The following is a 22,908-nucleotide window of genomic DNA, read 5'->3' as shown; positions in this document are numbered from 1 at the left end:
AAGATGAATTCACCTTTCAGCAGGATAACCTAACACACAAGGCCAAATCTACACTTGAGTTTCTTACCAAGAAGACCGTGAATGTTGAGTGGCTAAGTTACAATTGACTTAAATCTACTTGAAAATATATGGCAAGACCTGGAAATGTTCGTATAGCAATGATCAATAACCTATTTGACAGAGCTTGAAGTATGTTGAAAATAATGGGCAAACGCTGCACAATCATGTGTGAAAAGCTCTTAATGACTTACCCAGAAAGACTCCACTGTAATCACTGCTAAAGGTGCTTCTATAAAGTAATGACTCAGTGGTCTGAATACTTAGGTTATTTTGATTTCTGTATTTCATTTTTAATAAAAAAATCTATAAAAACATGTTTTTACTTTGTCATGGGGTATTGTATGTAGATGCGTAAGAAAAACATTTGACCCATTTTGAATTCAGGCTGTAAAACATGTAAAGTCTAGGGGTATAAATATTTTCTGAAGGCACTGCATCTCATCCATGGGCAGATGTCTTTTTTCACCTGCCGCATGTACAGTAAATCTATCGTGCAGATTCCCGACTTCCTTTGGAGGTACCAATTCTATTTTTGTATGTAACATTCCATGAATGAATCTTGAGGCATGCACTCTATAATACACTGCATTTAGCTCAAATGAAACTATTCAAAATGGATAGCCATGATTTGAAGCCTTTCACTCGTTTAACTAGATTGTTTAGATTTCTTCACTGACGTCACTACCACAGTAACACCACAAAAGGAAAAACACTAAACCCATAGAAGTAATTTGATATTTTTTTATATTTTTTTAACACAAATTCATAATGTACATAAATCAAAACAGGGGAAAGAAATCTTTCAAATGGCGTTTCACAACACACCCCTTATTACTAAACACTATTTTTATTTTACAAAATGAAATTAATTTATTAACACAATTTACAACATGGTTTCATATACAGGGAGAGCAGTTTAAGTTGCATTAAGGATACATCTGGAGACAAAAATAGGAGCCAACTTTTTATTTGCAATTCACCATAAATCATTATTTACACATTAACTACCCTAGGATTTCCATTCAAAATCAACCCAGAAAAACAAACTAAATGTATTCTCACCGACGTTCCCATGCCTTTGCCACGGCCAGAAAAACATCTCCCATTAATATAAAATGGATAAATCAGTTTGTTAAAAATCTCTTTTAAAAGCTACCTGTTTAGTCTTCACAGGCACAACCTCAGCACACAACTTGGTTAAATCGCAAATCAGCCAAGACATCAAGGCAATATTCTGGACACAAACTTTTCACACTTCCTATTCCCCAGAATACTTAAAGAGATTACATTTTATCATGTCACAATGCCCTATAAAACTAGGGTCATAGTAGAGCCACATCCATGTACCTTTATAAATATAGGGGCCAATATTGTCCTGTGCAATATTTGATTGATTCACAGATAAATGCTAAGGAACATTGAACGGAATAACTGTTCTATTTTAAAAGCATGTGCAGTGCACCTTCTGGATCTGGCCATTGTCTTATCAGACTTAACAATTTTATTTAAACATTTTCCTCAAAGTCAGTGTTGGGATAGTCAGAAATAGTGTTGGGACCGATGCTGCTGATAACCCTGTCCCATATATGATATGATGTTATTGAGGGTGAGTTTCCAGCGTTAATACATGATGGGGGGGGGCACACATTCTATGAGACAGGAGCAGTTTACTCTTGTGGATCAATAACCACCTCTAATATGCTTCCAATATTTTAGAGCAAGGTCTCTCCCTTCAACAGCACGCACGCACAAACACGCTTACACAGATGCCAGTCTTCGAGAGGCTCCCTGGCTTAAACACTGACAAACGAAGACCACACTCCTGTGTCTATCGATCAGTTGCTAGATCACTCCTGCCCAAAGCCCTCAGTCTCTTCAATCGCAAACATCAATTTCTCCTTCAGCTGCTCATAGCTTTTGTAAGGAGGCAGATCCAATCGATTGAAGCTAGAAAAGGGGGAAAGAGGCAGGTTCGTTATCTGTCAAATGAAGCCTTTACTCTGTTTTCACCTAGACTCTTCCATACAGTACTCACCAGGTGTGACTTCTGGGCAGCCAGTTCTCCTTTCCCACCTTCTCAATGCAGAACTTCTGCGGGCCATTGCTCCCTACAAAACCAAATATGTAAGTCCCTAACCCATCTACTTACAGGTAAAAAGGGCATATTGTTATGTTTCATTATCTTTTACCTCTGCAGATTGTATTTGTCATGCACCCATGAGGGGAAGAAACAGCCTCAAACTTACCCAATAGGTCCGAAAAGCCTCCAACAGGAAGGCGACAGGTGCCTGTGACGAACTGGAGGAGTCTCATCCGCTTCTCATTGTCCATCTCTTTGATGAGCTGGAAGGAAAGTACAGGAGGGTACAGTATGTCCAGGCATGTTCTTTAGTGCGTGATCTGAATGGAATGATACTGAGGAGATGTGGCATCTGACTGTAGCACAGGTGAGGAGTAACACTGACCTGCCAGAACCAGAGGACCTGCTTGCTGCTGCGTGCATAGTGTCTGTAGATGGTGTTCCTCTGCCAGTCTGTCAGGTCGATCTCCTGCATCCCACACAGCATCACCTGCAGGAAGTGGACACGTCACAATTGGTTCAATGGAACAACTGATCAATACTAGAGTGAATATTGGGAAGCTGGTGTAAATAAGTATGCCAAACTAAGACTCATACCTCCAGTTCTTTGGCATCAAAGTACTGCAGGTACTGCTGTGGGAGGACCTCGTTGAAACCCTCAAAGAAGGCCTGGGTCTGCTCCTCCACACCTCTGGACAACCTCCACTCTGCTACAAGCCTGGGGGAGAAACACAGACCATCAAGGCACCACACACCAGGACAGTAGTGAAAAGGGGTCAGAGGTACCAAGACGGGAGAAGGCGGCCATACGCTGAAACAGACCTAATATACTCCCCCTTGTTCTCCTCAGTGACCAGGACCTCGCCACCGTCCGGCTTGAGCTCATGAGTGGTGATTTCACCCAGAATCTCTTTGTCCACAGAGAAGTACATCTCCAGGCCACACTCCTCAATGTCATTCTCCCTAAAGTATACAAAAAGATGACAAAGACATGTGTCAGCGACTTAACACAGAAAACAACAACTTTCATTAAGAAAAATGGGACCAAAATATTGAACAAACATTAACATCCGTTACAACAAAAGTTAATATCAGTACAGCTTCCGCAGAAGACTCACTTAATCCAGATAAGAGAATTGTAGAATTCTGTGTCAATGGACTCAAGATCTTTCAGTGCCCATGGCTTGTTCAGCATGCGCTTGTAGAACGGCAGCGAGAAGCCTGTGTCAATGAACTTCCCATGGAAAAGAGCCTGGGAAAAGAGATCAGGAGGTTAACATCTAAAAATATAGAACTGCATCAGATCTTTGCACTTGCAAACATATCACATTGCAGTAGAAGTTGAACTTAATGACTCAAAATAGTTACCATAGCGATGAAGCGTCCAATGAATTTAAAGTATTTAAGGTGGTCAGGGTTGATGTATGAGGCAGGGTTGATCTGCAGGCAGTAGTTGTCCTTCCCAGCATATTCAAATAGGCAGTACATGGGGTTCAGCACCTCGTGAGACAGCAGGAAAAACCACTCCCTACAGAGGAAGAAATTGATAACTCATCACAATACCTCTCTGCAAGCATCCAACTAACACCATACTTTATAACGTGGTCAAATAACTGGTAGACAACCACTTATCTAGGATATTTTACAAGGCAATTCAAAAAAGCTGAAACCTTGACCAAAGGCAACTTCATCACTACGACAACATTATTTATTGGAGTGCAATGACTGTACAAGAGCACAGAGCTTTACCTTGCCACCCCACCATAATCGAGGCCTTCTTCCCCAGGGAATATGATCCATAGTCTCCTGCGGAGGTCCTGTGCATTGAAGCTCATTATCTACAACGGAAAGAGTCAAATTAATATGGACAACATGTCAGTGTCAGCATGATCATTTGGGAGGATGTTTACTCACTTGTTGGAACGAGTCCTCAAACAGGGTTTTGCGGGTGACAGTGATCTTGATGTGCTGAGGCATTGACAATTGCTGGACAAGAAGAAGAGGAAATCATAAGTGATTTTGAAGCATGTGACTTTTTTCAGAATGGGCCAACAGAAATAACAGGTCATCATTTTCATTTAATCGGGTCACTGTATTGGAATTCATGTGGTTCTGTTGATCATAAAAACAATGACAATGTTTAACCACTCAAACTCAGAAGGCATGACACCTACCTGGCACCAGAATCTGAAGTACTGGACTTTGGCTTTAAAGTCTCGAACGTAAGTAATCTGGGGCCCATTTTCACTGTTTTATAGTAAGCGGGAAGGAACAAGGCACACATTGTCACACATCATGGCCAAAACACAAATCAGACTTGTCAGATTACCTGGCTTTTACTATAGTTTATGAGAACTATACAATACTGTCAAATCATAGACCCCAGACAGACAATCGTATATGTTCACTACTCTCTTCAGAAATAACAAATGGCTAGATAATGACAATTGTTTCAGCCAAAACATGCTACATGTGAGCAGACAAACAGCTAGAGGGGAAATATCAATAACCTCAGTCCTGTGAAAAGGCACCAAACAGGTCATTCCTGTTAGTTGGGGAATAGAGCTAAGCAAAGTCACTGCTGCACAGAGAACAGTCATGTTGACAGTACACCATCATCCTTCAGGTGTGGCTCATTACAATACTAAAAGATATACAGTACAGTATCGGTTCAGCCCATTTTAGTCATCGTTATTTGACATTTTTAGAACATAAAGGCCTGTTATTAGTAGCAACACTTCCATCACCAGTCTGTTTTAGGTCAAAACTAGTCTCAAACAGAACCGTGTTTGCTACATACAGCCTAGTTTTATTCTAAAATATGGCCTCAAGAAAAATGATTTAGTCAGAGTGTGAGCCCAATGCTTTTATATCAAGTGAATGGAATCTTGTGACGTACAGTGAGGATGTTCCAGTGCGAGGGTCGATGTATGTAGTGGCTCTCCTGTTGTGGTCCACAAAGTATGGGATGCCGTCGACAGTGAACCTCATCTCCCAGCCCTCTGGAAGAGGCTTTTCATTCAGCAGCCTGAGAGAGAGTGTGTCTGTCATCACTTGGACCAAGAGTCAAACACAGATCTGCACAATGTCTGAATTAACACTTCAATTCCAGCACATGGGCATGTGGAGAGTACTAGAACCAGGGGCTGAGCTAATCTTGCCAGGATAGCCCCCACAGAGGTTAAAAGTAGCTGTTAGAATACATATCTGCACTAAGAGTAGCACAGATGAACTTCTCACCCCTGAGTGCGAGGGTCCTCCCACTGTGTAGTCCGTGTGGTGTGTTGGACAAAGTACACTCTCTCGTTGCTGTCAGTTCTTTTCTCTGAGGACGTAAAGCAATTCATGAAAAATTCTAGAAAACATTGAATGAATCTGTGCAATGTGAGGTAGTGAGATCTTACCCCATCCATGTGGCAGCGGGCCCAGGGGATCAAACTGCTTATTCTCAGTGGCTGGAACCTGGTCCTGGAGCTTCAGTGTACCAGAGAAAATAAGGAATAATATTTGAACAAAGTTTTTAAAAATTCAACTGATCAAGATTGGTTAAATATCACCAACTGAAAGAGGGGAAACTGTTTACAGCACAATATGTAAAGGATTAAGAGAAGCAGACAATCTGATAAGGCTGACAAACACTAATACACTGTCTAGACACAACAGCAAGGCCCAATTAATTACATTTCATAGTTCGAGCAGTTATAGGAAGATAATATCATGTCTGGCATGCCAGCTAGCTCATTTGGCTAAATAAAGCCAGGGGTGGGGTAGCATCCCCTTTAGTTCTTTAGTTCCTAATAAACTTCCTGTAAATTACCCAATCCATTTGATGGCATTATCATTTCACACAGTGCAAATAGCAGCTTTCCCCATTTATTTAAAATCTTCATCTCTTGAGTGTTTCACAACTGTTCAGTACTGTTATTGAAGGAACTGAGCACTTGATTTGACCAGTCAGAGTTCCCACTTACCCCATTCACCCCAAATATGAAGCGCTGGTTGAACTGCTGCATGGCACCCTGTAGCTGGTTGCGTTGGTGCTGCCACTGTTCATAGTTCCGTACCGTCTCCATGGTGGGCCGTTGCCAGGTGGTAGTTCTGGTGATGTGGTCTACAAAGTAGACCCTGCCCATGGGGTCCACTCGCCGCTCCCACCTACACACAGGGCAAAGAGGAACAGGGGAGACAGTATAAGAGCTTTGGCATTTAGTATCTTCTAGTAACAAAGACACCATTCTCTGTGTTAGTATGGAGGTAGGAAAAATGCATTTGAATACTGTATGTAGAATGTATATTGTAGTTGGAGTATCAGTTGAGTATGAAGATACAGGATATGTAAGGGGGGAGTTACCCAGAAGGTAGAGGCTCAGGCCGCTCCCACGTCGTCCTCTTTTCCACATGATCTACAAAATACAGCCTTCCGTTCTGATCCACCCTCTGCTCCCATCTTCACAGCAACACAAAGAAAATGTTTACACTTTTTTTTTTAAAACAGTCCACCAGCTAAAAAAGCTAGAATCCAAATCACATCAGGTAGTGTAGAGTTACAGTATAAAAATGATGAGACTAAGTAACCCTGGAGCAATAATAACAGGTAATTGCAGTTGGTAAGCAGTCGCAGCAGACATATTTCAAACAGCTCTCTTGCTCACATCTTCAGTTTAACAGAACATGTCAGATGAACTCCTGAGTTGTATTGACACCACTAACTGACTAACAGTGTTACTGCCAGACCGATCAACATGGATGGCTTGACCCTTACCCAGGAAGCAGTGGGCCTGCAGCGACAGTGGGGACTCTGGGGGGGCCTGGAGCAACACTGGCTGCTTGTCTGGCTGCTATTGCTTGGCTCTGGTCGTGTGTAGGGGGTGGGGCATTGGGGTCTGCGGCTGGTACTGCAGGTGCAGGCATACGGACTGGGGTTTCTGAGCTGGGGCAATCGCTTCCTTCAGTTGGTATGGAACTATTAGAGGATGCTGCCGAAAACCAGTGAATGAGAAAAAAGATTGGGAGAGTTTGAGAAAACGACACTAAATGATTGTTTTCTGCCACATTATCTGACAAATGCATACAAAACTAAGCATAAAGCAAAACACCATGCCATAAAATCCCCAGGAGCATTAGTGTTGGTTTAAGATGGGCTAAGAGGTTGACCCACTCACCTGGAGAGGAGGTTGGTCTGCGCGGGGTGGGTGGTGGGGGTCGGGAGGGCCTGGGGGGCCGTAGAGGATTCCCCTTGGAGCCCCCTGCTGACAGAGCGGGAGACCCTGTGCCGTTCACTGCGACCACACGCCCAGTTGGGGAAGCTCTGTGCTCCAAACCATCCACAGAAGGAGAGCAGTCTCTACTCCTCCTGCCACAAGGTCAACTATTAACTCTGTTCATAAGCAAGACCATCATTACCACAGTAACCAGGAATAATAGGCTTACCTCACATCATGATCCCCGTTGTGTTGCGATTCCCCATTTGACATACCTGAGATCAGAAACACAAACAGAGTTGTGAACTGAACATACTGACGGGAAGCTGGAGCTTATTTTCTGGGCAGGTTGGGAAAAGCAGAACTCTCCCATAAATCAATACAGATAACAGTGCGGATAACATTGCACAGAGCAGACGCACTTCGGCTGTTGGCCTCGACAGCAGAGGCAAACATCTCTGGGTCCACTTGCATGCCGTCCAGACAGACAGACAGGTCCCCCACCACATCGGTCTGGTCTTTGTCTGCACTCAGCTGCAGGGTCTGCACCACCTCAGAGACTGAAGGGAAAAACACCATGGAACAAAATCATTGGTTATCAGAGATGGGGGAAAGAACCTAGTTACAAATCGGGATATTATTTTTCACAAAATATCGTATTGTCAATAAGCTGAATATTATGTTTGCGCTAGTTGGCTGTATCGGCACCAAAACTATAGTATTTTTCCTTCATAGCTTGTTCTCAATCTTCTTTTTAAATAGGGAGCCAATTTGTTTTCAGCACTTTAATTTCCATGACTGATCAAAACTTATTTTCTCATGTCTCTCTCTTGTCCCTCTGCAGCAGACATATGGTGAGCAATATGTTTGGAATATCAAGTTGCAATAAAATCACATTATCCAATCGCAATACATATCATATCAGCACCTAAGTATCATGATAATGTCGTATCGTGAGGTCCCTGGCAATTCCCAGCACTATTGGTTATGTAATAAAAAGCCTCCTTTCAGTTCCTTGTCTGTCAAAAGCCTTTATCAGCACTTTGAGTCATCCTGCCACTTTGCACCAGGATGATAACCTTGAGTTTGAGACACAAGAGGGACATTAACGAACTGCTTGGATAGTATACCGCATAGGATATGACCAATGATTATCTCGGTTGTCACCTTATGAAATATATCTTCAACAAACTAGTGGAAACAAAGTCATGGAGAGATCATTCCCGTAAAAGGAATACAAGGAGAGGCAAACAAATATACAGCCATAAGAAACAGAGTAATTACCCTACTCTAAAACTAAGCTGTCATTGTTTACTGCTTTGTCAAAATAGGAGACTGGTGTGACATGTTCAATCTGGTTTGTCTTAAACTGTATTTAGAAAATTGGCAGGGGACTGAATGAACTCTTTATGAAGGGGAAGTAATCTCATCTGTGACATCACACCGTCAAAGCAGAGGGAGGTGGCTGTGTTATGTAAGAGAGAGAGCACAGACACAGTACAGGCCCTTATCATACAGCCAAGCAAGGTATGCATAACACGATACAAGGAAGGCACTCACTATTCATGTCGTTGGATTTGAGTGTGTCGCTGACCTCCAGAGTTGCTATGCCTAACAATATGTCCGACTTCAAGGTCTGGTGACTCCATACCCGGAAGATGAGCTTGCTGAAAGGAGTGACAATTCTATTGCCGAGATAAAAGAAAAACATACAACGAAGATCACATTGGTTAATTCACTGGGAATTTAGCATACATTTTAGGTGAGAGTTGATCAGACACGAAATAGTCAAAGATAATAATTATCAAATATCTGAAGACAAAACAAACAGCGTTAGCATGGAGACAAATATAAGCAAGTGTCCATGCCCACTATTAGAGCTGCCTATTTAAACCCGGAATATTTGCATGAAAAGACAGTTATGGAAGCGCATCAGCTTACTCAACCATAGTATAACTGCTCTGAATTCTCCACACCAAGACATACTGAAATTGGAGAGGGACTTTAAATTAAGAAGGGACTGCAGAGTAAGACTCCAGAGCTATATAAAGAAGGGATTGATTGTGCGGATGTGTTGGCACTTGGCACTACTAAATCATGAGTGGATCCTCAGTCAACCCTATACACTTGCGAGAGAATTTGTACTCGTTAAATTAATAGGCGGCTGTTCCTTGTTCTCAACAATAACACGATGACAACTTACACAGTGAGCAGCTGCTTCCATTTGGGACTGTGGGTGTTGTTGCATTTTTCTGTCTTTTTGGACTGGCCGTCAACTGCAACTTCAACATATGGACTGGGGCCAAACCAGTTCTTCTTGTTCTCTTTCAGTTTTGCTGATAGCACTGAGGAGATGAAGAATTAGGGCAGAGCTAGAAGGAAAACTGTCTGTTGGAAGTTTGACAGCAGCTCAGTTAGTAGTCACGGTGCTTGCAATGCCTGGGTAGTGGGTTCGATTTCGCCACCCATACATAAAAATGTATGCACACATGACTAAATGACATATTTTACTATATTATAGGGCACTTCAGGTCAATTCTGTTTTATGAACATCGCCCACACCCTGAGAGAGCGTTTCCTATGTTTGGTATAGACTAAGCCCTTCAACACCCAAAATAAATGACAAGGATCAGGATTAAGAACCTACCCATAATTTGCAGTTGTGCCTTCATGGGGTAGCCATTCCCAGGGCCTGGTTTAGCAATGCTGGAGGCCATGACATACCTGCAACAAAACACCACACTCAGTCAACCATTCAATGGACCAACGTACATTCCATGCAATGCAAGTTACAGCCTTTCTATCCTCTGTCTCACTGCATTGTGAGAGACGCTTTATGATTACAGTGAGCTTATCTAAATGTGATGTTATCTGATTGTAAGGAAACAAAATATCATGGTCAGCATTCTGTTAGTTACACTATTACCACCCAGCAACTAACACAGACCTCTTTTGAATGGTAATGAACTCATATTGCTATTAGTTAAAAGGTGTAATACGGTTATGCTTGTACCTACCATTCTCTGACGAGGCTAGACTTCTCTATAAGTACATGGAAGTCGGTGTCAAACTTACCGAGCTCAGATGTATATTTATAAGATTCCTAAGAGTCATTTAGGTAATTCCACAGTAACAGAGTGACAGATTCAGATGTGTCACTTTAAAATGCATGTCAAACAAAAACAATTGCAAAGTTAAAGAAACCATACAAATCCATACACAAGGACTACTTTGAAGAACAGTGCAGATCCAACTGTTCTTAACAGAATGAAGGTTTGTGCTGTTTGTGTCCTCATTCTATTACCCAAATTTGCATCTGCACTGTTCTTGAAGTGAATGTGTTTTTGTAAAAATCTCAGTGGAAATTGTTGAAGCTAGTCCTTATGCATAGTATGGTTTGTTTAACTTGGCAATCATTGGTTTGTTTGAAATGTATTTTAAAGTGAAAAGGTCCCAGTGTCAGTCTGTTACTGTGGAATTGCCCATTTACAAATAACTGTTCTCTGGAAAATGCTTCACATATGATACCATCCCACAAGTAACTTTCTAGGGAAAATCAAACTGGTGAAAGTAGCACCAGGAATCATAGCCTAGTCCTCATTCCTGGTTTGTGGTTACCTCATTGTGCATAATGTACACTAAAGTGCATTCAGACCCCTTGGCTTTTTTCATATTGCTACGTTACGGCCTTATTCTTAAAGTGAAAAAAATATTTTATTTCCTCTTCAATCTACACACAATACCCCATAATGACAAAGCAAAAACAGTTTTTTTTTTTTTTTAATTGTTGAAGATGAACTAAAAAACAGTAATACCTTATTTACATTTGCTATGAGACTCGAAATTGAGCTCAGGCGCATCATGTTTCCATTAAACATCCTTGATTGGAGTCCACCTGTGGTAAATTCAATTGATTGGACATGATTTGGAAAGGCACACCTGTCTATATAAAAAGGTCCCACAGTTGACAGGATTGTGTTGAGGCACAGATTTGGGGAAGGGTACCAAAACATTTCTGCAGCATTGATGGTGACCAAGAACACAGTGGCCTCCATCATTCTGAAATGGAAGAGATTTGGAACCACCAAGACTCGTCCTAGACCTGGCTGCCAAACTGGCCAAACTGAGCAATCGGGGGAGAAGGGCCTTGGTCAGGGTGGTGACCAAGAACTGTCCCTCTGACAGAGCACTAGAGTTCCTCTGTGGAGATGGGAGAACCTTCCATCTCTGCAGCATTCCACCAATCAGACCTTTAGGGTAGAGTGGCCGGACGGAAGCCACTCCACAGTAAAAGGCACATGACAGCCATCTTGAAGTTTTCAAAACAAACCAGGAGAAAACAAGTTTCTCTGGTCTGATGAAACCAAGATTGAACTATTTGGCCTGAATGCCAAGCGTCTGGAGGAAACCTGGCTCCATCCCTACGATGAAACATGGAGGCAGCATCATGCTGTGGGGATGTTTTCAGTGGCAAGGATTGGGAAACTAGTCACGATTGAGGAAAAGATTAACACTCCAGAGCACTCAGGACAGTAGACCGGGGCAAAGGTTCCCCTTCCAACAGGACATAGACCCTAAGCACACAGCCAAGACAAGGCAGGAGTGGCTCTGGGACAAGTCTCAATGTCCTTGAGTGCCTGAGCCAGAGCCGAGACTTGAACACGATCCAACATCTTTGGAGAGACCTGAAAATAGCTGTGCGGTGACGCTTCTCATCCAACCTGACGGAGCTTGAGAGGATCTGCAGAGAAGCATTGGAGAAACTCCCCAAATACAGGTGTGCTTAATCTTGTAGCGTTATATCCAAAAAGACTCTGGGTGTAATTGCTGCCAAAGGAGCTTTAACAAAGTACTGAGTAAAGGGTCTGAATACTTATGTAAATGTTTTATTTCAAAATTTTGAAAAAGTCGAGGAGTCTGAATACTTTCCAAATACACAGTACATGACCAAAAGTATGTGGACACCTGCTCGAACATATCATTCCAAAATTATGGGCGATTAGACCTGGCTCACATTCGGCGTACAAATTCATCCCAACGGTGTTTGATGGGGTTGAGGTCAAAGCTCTGTGCAGGCCATTCCAAGTTCTTCCACACCGATCTCAACAAACCGTTTCTGTATGGAACTTGTGTTGTGTACAGGGGCATTGTCATGCTGAAACAGGAAAAGGACTTCCCCAAACTGTTGCCACCAAGTTGGAAGCACAGAATCGTCTAGAATGTCATTGTATGCTTTAGCGTTAAGATTTCCCTTAATTGGAACTAAGGGGCCTAGGCCGAACCATGAAAAACAGCCCCAGACCATTATTCCTCCTTCCAAACTTTACAGTTGCCACTATGCATTTGGGCAGGTAGCGTTCTCCTGACATCCGCCAAACCCAGATTTGTCCTTCGGACTGCCAGATGGTGAAGCGTGATTCATCACTCCAGAGAACGCATTTCCACTGCTCCAGAGTCCAATGGCGGCAAGCTTTACACCACTCCAGCCGACACTTGGCATTGCGCATGGTGATCTTAGGCTTGTGTGCGGCTGCTCGGCCATGGAAGCCCAATTCATAAAGCTCCTGACAAAACAGTTATTATGCTAATGTAGCTTCCAGGGGCAGTTTGGAACTTGGTAGTGAGTGTTGTAAACGAGGACAGACTTTTTTTATAATTTTATACACCTGTCAGCAACAGGTGCAGCTGAAATAGCAGAATCCACTCATTTGAAGCAGTGTCTACATACACTATATTACACAAAAGTATGTTCCTTGCCTTTCTCCCCTATGCAAATGAGAGGAAAAAGCTCTTGACCAACTAACTTTGGTTGTACCCGGAGTCAATAATTTATTACTGCTGATCCTGGGCATACAGTGAGCGACTGCTTTGTGTGCCAGGTAACTCACTAGTCAGAAACTCATCAGCTACGACCAGGATCAGACTCACCTTAAGGCAATGATTACATCCCTCAGCTAAATATCAGATAATGCACAAATGAATAAAAAAAAGTGTAAACACAGCCTAGGCTATTAGAGTTGATTACAGGTGGTTGTGAATTTTGGAATGCCTACACCACAGGATTGGCCTATTTGTAATGTTTCAATCTAGTCCTGCTTCAGGGCTAGAAGTAGGCTAGCGGATGGCAGTAGTCAAGTCAATAAACCATGAATCCTAATCAAGTATCAAGTCCCTAGGTTTCAAGTACGAGTCAGTCCTTTATACTCGAGTCACAAGGCCCTTGTCAGTGTTAAAAGCTGCAGTTCAACCATTTTTTTTATCTACATTATGTTACATTGTTACACAATGCAAGGCTAACTAGATAATACAGCTATGTAACATTTGCTGTTGTAGCTGGTATGTTGAATTATTCAAGAGAGATTTTCTAACAACAAAAGTCTTCTAAACTCCCATGGCTAGTTGCAGGGGGAAAGTTGGAAATGAGAAAATGCTCCTTAATTAAATTAAAATCCTTTTCTCCATGAAATAATCCAACAAGGTATACACCGCCATCTAGTCTTGTTGGATTACTTCATGCAGCAAAAACATATTTAATTTAATAACGGAGCATAAATCAATTCCAACTTTCCCCCTAAAGCTAGCCTTGGAAGTTTAGATACCGGTGATGTCCAAATCGAGAACGAATTAAGTATTGCCAAGGTTAGACGAAAAGATCCTGATTAAAGGCTAAATAGCAGCTTAAGCAACTGTACACGACCTCAGGAAAGCTCTGCCGCTGAGGTTCTTGTTGACAAGGCTAGTAGGCTACTATCTTTCCACATAAACTACTGTTTGGGTTAGGTTATGTCTTTGGGTTTAGCTAACGACTACCAAGTTAATAGTTAACATAAGAACTGACAAAATCAACTATACTGTACACAAATATAATTGTTGGTCCCATGTTTCATGGGCTGAAATAAAATATATGCTTTGGAGAATTTGGCAGTACGTCCAACTAGACTCACAACCGCAGACCACTTGTAACCACGCCAGCCCAGGACCTACCGATATGGCTTCTTCACTTGCGGGATCGACTGAGACCTGCCACACGCCAGCTGATGAAACTGAGAAATATTTCTGTCTGTAATAAAAAAAAACTCATTCTGATTGGCTGGGCTTAGATCCCCAGTGGGTGAGCCTATGCCCACCCAGGCCTCACCCCTGCCCAGTCATGTGAAATCCATAGATGAGGTCCTAATGGATGTATTTCATTGAATGACTTCCTTATATGAACTGTAACTCAGTAAAATCTTTTAAATTGTTGAATTTATATTGTTGTTCAGTATAATATACACACAGGCATGTTTAACTTGTTTTTAAAGTATTGGTTAGAGTGCAACATTCCAGGAAGAGCTTTGTTTCTTGAAGAATACAACTTATAAAATGCCAAACAACTTCCTTACCAATCATTACCCACAATGCATTGAGAAAAGTTAGCTACATTTACCCAGCCCCACCCCTCAGTTCAAACTAATTGGAAGGGTGGGGTTGTTGAAATGACAGTATGCTTTATGAACACATGTGACTGGATGACAGCAAGAGAACCCCAACGTCATTTTACGCAATAACAATGTCTGGGGAACATAAACCTAGCTAACTTTGATAGCATTTTGTTTGCCATCGCTAGGATTAGATGTTAACCATCAGTCGCATGACATTAGCAAAAGGCAAAGTGTAGGTATCTCCGGCATGTTTGACAATGAAGAAGGCTAACGCGTTTAGCCTAGTTAGCTGAGTGGCTAAATTAGATGTAGTCTAACTCAAAACGAGTGAAATTACAACCTTGAAACTCCGCTCTGCTAGCTAGCGAAATGTTATTTACGTTCTGCTCCGGGATACAGAGCGTGGATGCAATATTTGTGTTGTTTACGTGTTACATATCAGCTGGCAACTTATGAATAGTTATACCATCTATGAATGGGTTACTCACAACTGCTCGTGACAACACAAGAGCACGAAATAAATAAAATAAAAAGCTGGCAGGTTAGCCTGTGTCGTGGCTGGCTGACCCAGTGTTTAGGCTAAATATTGTGGTTGAGGACTTTCCAACTCGGATGTTATGCTTACCCGAATCCAAGGGCAGAAGAAGTTCAAGACGTGACAGGCAACTTTCCTTAATATCCCGGTCTGTTTTGGTTCTTTTGCGGCTTCACTTCAAGAAATACACTTCCACCATATTCGTAATCGTCTCACGTGACCGAAACAAGGTGGTGCGCACGCATACTATTTCCGTGGTGTTTATCTGCGGTTGGCATCCAACTTTATGGTATATTACCGCCACCTACTGTACTGGAATGTGGGCCAGAGACAGGGAGGAAGTAAATCCGTAGTTCCGGTTCTCTTAAAAATGTTGAGACACTCTTAATATGTTTTACTCCACATCCTTTCTCCTAAAGGTCTGTTTAGCTAGCACATCTACTTCCTCATTTCCTTTCACCCCCACATGGGCTGGGACCCAAGCAAAAACTTATGGACACCCATCTGTCTCACCCGTGCATGAATTTGGAGTACAGCATATATGAGCTGTGTTTGCATACTCATCAGCACAGTACATGAATCAGAGCATATATCCATTATGTTTGTCTTGACTTCCACCACTCACTGCAAGGCCAACAGTACAGCCATCAGTTTTGCAATGCATACAGCCAGGTGGTCTGTAATACGTTTCCTTACTGCAAAACCACTTCCCTGTACAGCAAAGGCTGACCCAGTGTGACATGTCCATGGATCTTTTGATCCATCTGTATATATGAGCATAAAATCTTGAAATACAGTGTCTTCGGAAAGTATTCCGACCCCTTGACTTTTTCCACATTTATTCTAAAATGGATTCAAATCAATCTACACACAATACCCCATAATGATGAAGCAAAAAACAGGTTTTTAGACATTTTTACAAATGTATAAAAAAATTATAACAGAAATACCTTATTTACATGTATTCAGACACTTTGCTTTGAGTCTTGAAATTGAGCTACGGTGCATCCTGTTTCCATTGGTCATCCTTGAGATGTTTTCCAACTTGATTGGAGTCCACCTGTGGTAAATACAATTGATTGGACATGATTTGGAAAGGCAAACACCCGTCTATATAAGGTCCCACGGTTTATGTCAGAGCAAAAACCAAGCCATGAGATTGAAGGAATTGTCCGTAGAGCTCTGAGACAGGATTGTGTCGAGGCACAGATCTGGGGAAGGGTACCAAAAAATGTCTGCAGCATTGAAGGTCCCCAAGAACACAGTGGCCTCCATTATTCTTAAATGGAAGAAGTTTGGAACCCCCAAGACTTTTCCTAGAGCTGGCTGCCCCAGCCAAACTGAGCAATCAGGGAGAAGGGCCTTGGTCAAGGAGGTGACCAAGAACTTGATGGTCACTCTGACAGAGCTCTAGAGTTCCTCTGTGGAGATGGGAGAACCTTTCAGAAGGACAACCATCTATGCAGCACTCCAACAAATTAGGCCTTCATTGTAGAGTGGCCAGACGGAAGCCATTCCTCAGTAAAAGTCACATGACAGCCTGCAAGTGGATCCTGCAGTTTTCTATTGGCTTGACTGGAGTACTTGCCTGTCATGTTGATGACTTCATCTGGGGTGGCTCACAGACCTTCGCTACAACTGTGATTCCACACCTCAAAGCTGTTTTCCTGGTCGGCCGTGAGGAGCATGATAATGTTTATGTTGGCATAGAGTTTATTACAGTTGCTTGGTTTTTGCCAAAAAGGTAGCTAAAGACTATCAGACCATGAGAAACAAGATTCTCTGGTCTGATGAAACCAAGATAGAACTCTTTGGTCTGAATGCCTAGCATCACATCTGGAGGAAACCTGGCACCATCCCTATGGTGAATCATGGTGGTGGCAGCATCATGCGACTTGTCAGGATCGAGGCAAAGATGAACGGAGCAAAGTACAGAGAGATACTTGATGAAAATCTGCTCCAGGTGACTCAGGACCTCAGACTGGGGTGAAGTTTCACCTTACAACAGGACAACGACCCTAAACACACAGCCAAGACAACGCAGGAGTAGCTTCTCTGAATGTCCTTGATTGACACAGCCATAGAACGAACTTAAACCCGATCGAACATCTCTGGAGACCTGAGACCTAGATGTGCAGAGACGCTCCTCATCCAACCTGACAGAGATTGAGAGGATCTGCAGAGAAGAATAGGAGAAACTTCCCAAATCAAAATGTGCCGACTACAACATCACCTTACAGTGAAATGCTTACTTACAAGCCCTAACCAATAAAGCAATTTAAAAAATTAAAAATAGCTAAAAAAGAACAAGTAATAAAAAAATTACAAATAATTAAAGAGCAGCAGTAAAATAACAATAGAGACAGGGGGTACCGATACAAAGCCAATGTGCAGGGGCACTTGTTAGTTGAGGTAATTGAGATCATGTACATGTAAGTAGAGCTTTTAAAGTGACTATGAATAGATAAGAGTAGCAGTGGTGTAGGGGGGTAATGCAAATAGTCTGGGTATACATTTGATTAGATGTTCAGGAGTCTTATGGATTGGGTAGAAGCTGTTTAGGAGCCTCTTGGACCTAGACATGGCACTCCGGTACCTCTTGCCATGCGGTAGCAGAGAGAACAGTCTATGACTAGGGTGGCTGGAGTCTTTGACAATTTTTAGAGCCTTCCTCTGATAACGCCTGGTGTGGAGGTCCAGCATGGCAGGAAGCTTGGCCCCAGTGACGTACTGGGCCTTAAGCACTACCCTCTGTAGTGCCTTGCGGTCAGAGGCCGAGCAGTTGCCATACCAGGCATTGATGCAACCAGTCAGAATGCTCTTGATGGTGCAGCTGTAGAACCTTGTGAGGTTCTGAGGACCCAAATCTTTTCAGTCTCGTGAGGGGGAATATATTTTTCGTGCCCTCTTCACGACTTTCTTGGTGTGCTTGGACCATGTTAGTTTGTTGGTGATGTGGACACCAAGGAACTTGGAGCTCTCAACGTGCTCCACTACAGCCCCGTCGATGAGAATGAAGGCGTGCTCAGTCCTCTTTTTCCAATAGTCCAAGATCATCTCCTTTGTCTTGATCACATTGAGGGAGAGGTTGTTGTCCTGGCACCACACGGCCAGGACTCTGACCTCCTCCCTATAGGCTGTCTCCTCGTTGAAAGTCATCAGGCCTTACGTTGTGTCATCTGCGAACTTAATGGTGATGTTGGAGGATCCAGTTGCAGAGGGAGGTGTTTAGTCCCAGGGTCCTTAGCTTATTGATGACCTTTGAGGGCACTATGGTGCTGCATGCTGAGCTGTAGTCAATGAATAGCATTCTCACATACAGTTGAAGTTGGAAGTTTACACACACCTTATCCAAATACATTCAAACTCAGTTTTCACAATTCCTGACATTTAATCCTAGTAAAAATTCCCTGTTTTAGGTCAGTTAGGATCACCACTTTATTTTAAGAATGTGAAATGTCAGAATAACAGTAGAGTGAACGCTTGCCGTTAAATAGTTTAACTTGGGTCAAACCCTTTTCGGGTAGCCTTCCACAAGCTTCCCACAATAAGTTGGGTGAATTTTGGCCCATTCCTCCTGACAGAGCTGGTGTAACTGAGTCAGATTTGTAGGCCTCCTTGCTTGCACACGCTTTTTCAGTTCTGCCCACAAATCTTCTATGGGATTGAGGTCAGGGCTTTGTGATGGTCACTCCAATACCTTGACTTTGTTGTCCTTAATATATTTTTCCACAACTTTGGAAGTATGCTTGGGGTCATTGTCCATTTGGAAGACCCATATTCGACCAAGCTTTAACTTCCTGACTGATGTCTTGAGATGTTGCTTCAATATATCCACATAATTTCCCACCCTCATAAAGCCATCTATTTAGTGAAGTGCACCAGTCCCTCCTGCAGCAAAGCACCCCCACAACATGATGCTGCCACCCCAGTGTTTCACGGTTGGGATGGTGTTCTCCGGCTTGCAATCCTCCCCCCTTTTCCTCCTAACATAACGATGGTCATTATGGCCAAACAGTTCTGTTTTTGTTTCATCAGACCAGAGGACATTTCTCCAAAAAGTATGATCTTTGTCCCCATGTGCAGTTGCAAACTGTAGTCTGGCTTTTTCATGGCGGTTTTGGAGCAGTGGCTTCTTCCTTGCTGAGCGGCCTTTCAGCTTGTGTCGATATAGGACTCGTTTTATTGTGGACATAGATACTTTTGTACCTGTTTCCTCGAGCATCTTCAAAAGGTTCTTTGCTGTTGCTCTGGGATTGATTTGCACTTTTCGCACCAAAGTACATTCATCTCTAGGAGACAGAACGCGTCTCCTTCCTGAGCGGAATGACGTCTGCGTGGTCCCATGGTGTTTATACTTGTGTACTTTTGTTTGTATAGATGAACATGGTACCTTCAGGCATTTGGAAATTGCTCCTAAGGATGAACCAGACTTGTGAAGGTCTACAAATTTTTTTCTGAGGTCTCGGCTGATTTCTTTTGATTTACCCATGATGTCAAGCAAATATTTTGAAGGTAGGCCTTGAAATACATCCACAGGTACACCTCCAATTGACACAAATGATGTGGTGTTGTGAAGTGCAATAGAGATTGCATCGTCTGTGGATCTGTTAGGGCGGTATGCAAATTGGAGTAGGTCTAGGGTTTCTGGGATAATGGTGTTGATGTGTGCCATGACTAGCCTTTCAAAGCACTTCATGGCTACAGACGTTCTACGGGTCAGTAGTCATTTAGGCGGGTTACCTTAGTGTTCTTGGGCACAGGGACTATGGTCGTCTGCTTGAAACATGTTGATATTGCAGATTCAGACAGACAGAGGTTAAACATTTCAGTGAAGACACTTGCCAGTTGGTCAGCTCATGCTCGGAGTACACGTCATAGTAATCCGTCTGGCCCTGCGGCCTTGTGAATTTTGACCTGTTTAAAGGTCTTACTCACATTGGCTGTGGAGAGCGTGATCACACAGTCGTCCGGAACAGCTGATTCTCTCATGCATGTTCCAGTGTTACTTGCCTCGAAGCGAGCATAGAAGTATCTGGTAGGCTTAGAGGTTAGAGTTCTGCTCCTTGAAAGAGTTATCTCTACCCATTAGCTCAGTGCAGATGTTGCCTGTAATCCATGGCTTCTGGTTGGGGTATGTACGTACAGTCACTGTGGGGACGACGTCATCAATGTACTTATTGATGAAGCCAGTGACTGATGTGGTGTATTCCTAAATGCCATCGGAAGAATCCCGGAACATATTCCAGTCTGTGCTAGCAAAACAGTCCTGTAGCTTAGCATCTGCTTCATCTGATCACTTTTTTATTGACCGTGTCACTGGTGCTTCCCGCTTAAATGTTTGCTTGTAAGCAGGAATCAGGAGGATTACATTTTGTTCAGATTTGCCAAATGGAGGGCGAGGGAGAGCTTTGTACGTGTCTCTGTGTGGAGTAAAGGTGGTCTCAAGTTTTTTTTCCCTCTGGTTGCACATTCTACATTCTGGTAGAAATGAGGTAAAACGGATTTAAGTGTCCCTGCATTAAAGTCCCCTGCCACTAGGAGTGCCATCTATGGACGAGCGTTTTCCTGTTTGCTTATGGCGGTATACAGCTCATTGAGTGCGTTCTTTGTGCCAGGATTGGTCTGTGGTGGTATGTAGACAGCTACGAAAAATACAGATGAAAACTCTCTAGGTAGATAGTGTGGTCTACAGCTTATCATGAGATACTCTACCTCAGGTGAACAAAACCTTGAGACTTCCTTAGGTATCGTGCACCATCTGTTGTTTACAAATACACATAGACCTACACCCCTTGTCTTGCCAGAGGCTGCTGTTCTATCCTGCCGATACAGTGTAAAATCCGCCAGCTCATGATATTCATGTCGTCGTTCAGCCACGACTCGGGGAAACAAGATATTACCGTTTTTAATATTCCGTTGGAAGTTTAATCTTGCTAGTAGTTCATCGATTTTATTTTCCAATAATTGCATGTTTGCCAATAGAATTGGTATTCGAATTGGTACTCGCTCGCCTTTGAATTCTCAGAAAGTCTTCTCAGAAGTCTTCTTTTCACACAAATGACGGTGAATTGGGCCTGTTCCCGTGAAAGCAGTATATCCTTCACGTCGGACTCATCGGATTCGTTAAAGGAAAAAGCTTCTTCCAGTTCGTGGTGAATAATCGCTGTTCTGATGTCCAGAAGTTGTTTTCGGTCATAAGAGACGGTAGCAGCAACATTATGTACAAAATAAGTTACAAACAATGCAAAAAATGAACAAAATAAGTTGGTTAGGAGCCTGTAAAACATCAGCCATCCTCTCTGGCGCCATTTCAGGTGAGCCAAGCTTGTAGCGTCATACTCCAAAAGACTCAATGCTGTAATCACTACCAAAGGTGCTTCAGAAAAGTACCGGCTAAAGGGTCTGAATAATGATGTAAAATTTTCAGTTTTTTATATGTAATAAATGTGCAAAATTTCTAAACCTGTTTTTGCTTTGTTATTATGGGGTATTGTGTGTAGATTGAGGGGGGGGGAAACTATTTCATCAATTTTAGAGTAAGGCTGTAACTTAACATAATGTAGAAAAAGTCAAGGGGTCTGAATACTTTCCATATGTAATGTTCATAAACCATAAGTAATATTAATATATTGCCATATTACTTTTACTAAATGGGCACAGATGTTATCCACATGTTGATCTGATTCTGGAGTAGTAGATAAAGGGCCTTGTTGCCAAAATCCGAAAGTATCCCTTGAAGACATCGGTTCGAATCTAATTAGTTTGTGCCATTACATTTTGAGAAAATGACCAAATAAGTCTTTTTCACATCTCTCATTGACTTCTCAAACCCCAGCCTAGTCTGTTTGGTCTGTTTTGCAAGTCTTCCCTGAAGTTTCGTAATGTTGTTTCTTGGGGTTTAGAAACTGTGGTTTTAGCATGGGCAGTGCCATTGTGGGCTTTCAACATGCTTCTGCCATTATAAAGTTGTCAAAGTAGTCACCTGGTTTGGGATTCCTATGGGTTATAGCCTCAACAGTGCTGTGGATATTTTATGGCGGTTGTCAACCAACTTTAAGGTGCATTACTACCACTTACTGGACTGGAGTGTGGAACAGTGACAGGAAAGGTCTGAATCCTACCCAAAATTCAAATACATAATTAAATAGTACATTCACTGAAGATATCCCCAGCAGTTCACTTCATCTTGGCATTTCAACCCCATTTCTCCTTAAATCTATTAACAAATCGCTCCCTTTCCCTCCTATATTGCTGGCACTAAAGTAGAAATTGTTCCACTGTCTCCATCTCCTTCTGACAATGATCCCACCTCCCAGTCGAATGTTTTCCCACCAATTTCAATGTACTATTGAGCCTTGTGTGTCCCAGTCAGTCTCAGCCCTTCCTGCCCCCACCTTTTCCTGGATCGTATACAGATGTCTTTCCCTCCCTTTTCCACAACTCTTGCCATTTGGCTTCTGCTTTACTGATTGACAGTTCGATCTCAACATTAGAATGTTTAGGAGCCTGCTTCGCGAGAACATCCACCTCCTCATTCCCCTCTACTCCCATGTGAACTGGTACCCAGAGGAACATCACAAATACCCCCATCTGTCTCACCCTATACAA

General features: G+C 42.6%; 1 protein-coding gene across 2 annotated transcripts; it reads right to left on the bottom strand.

Annotated features, from left to right (window-relative positions):
• Positions 1 to 787: 787 nt before the first annotated feature.
• On the bottom strand, positions 788 to 15,527 carry LOC115132272 (E3 ubiquitin-protein ligase Itchy-like). 2 transcript variants are annotated; one of them, XM_029664734.2, is made up of 25 exons: positions 15,388 to 15,410; positions 14,326 to 14,401; positions 9,989 to 10,065; positions 9,545 to 9,686; positions 8,902 to 9,026; positions 7,764 to 7,901; positions 7,571 to 7,616; positions 7,303 to 7,493; positions 6,903 to 7,116; positions 6,492 to 6,587; positions 6,112 to 6,295; positions 5,545 to 5,614; positions 5,381 to 5,465; positions 5,040 to 5,168; positions 4,315 to 4,387; positions 4,055 to 4,126; positions 3,890 to 3,978; positions 3,509 to 3,668; positions 3,259 to 3,392; positions 2,963 to 3,103; positions 2,738 to 2,858; positions 2,526 to 2,630; positions 2,307 to 2,403; positions 2,096 to 2,168; positions 788 to 2,007 (listed from the first exon to the last, which is right to left on the bottom strand). In XM_029664734.2, the coding sequence occupies exons 3-25, from the start codon at positions 10,056 to 10,058 to the stop codon at positions 1,908 to 1,910; spliced, it is 2,655 nt and encodes an 884-aa protein (XP_029520594.1). In that variant the 5' UTR covers positions 10,059 to 10,065; positions 14,326 to 14,401; positions 15,388 to 15,410; the 3' UTR covers positions 788 to 1,907. The 2 variants fall into 2 exon arrangements, with proteins under 2 accessions (XP_029520594.1, XP_029520593.1); XM_029664733.2 differs by lacking the exon at positions 14,326 to 14,401 and having other exon boundaries at positions 15,388 to 15,527.
• Positions 15,528 to 22,908: the final 7,381 nt, after the last annotated feature.

This window comes from Oncorhynchus nerka, linkage group LG7 (genome assembly GCF_034236695.1).
Source record: "Oncorhynchus nerka isolate Pitt River linkage group LG7, Oner_Uvic_2.0, whole genome shotgun sequence".
Lineage (NCBI taxonomy): Eukaryota > Metazoa > Chordata > Actinopteri > Salmoniformes > Salmonidae > Oncorhynchus > Oncorhynchus nerka.
Note: the sequence above shows the minus strand (reverse complement) of the source record. Positions and strands in the feature narration are given on the sequence as shown.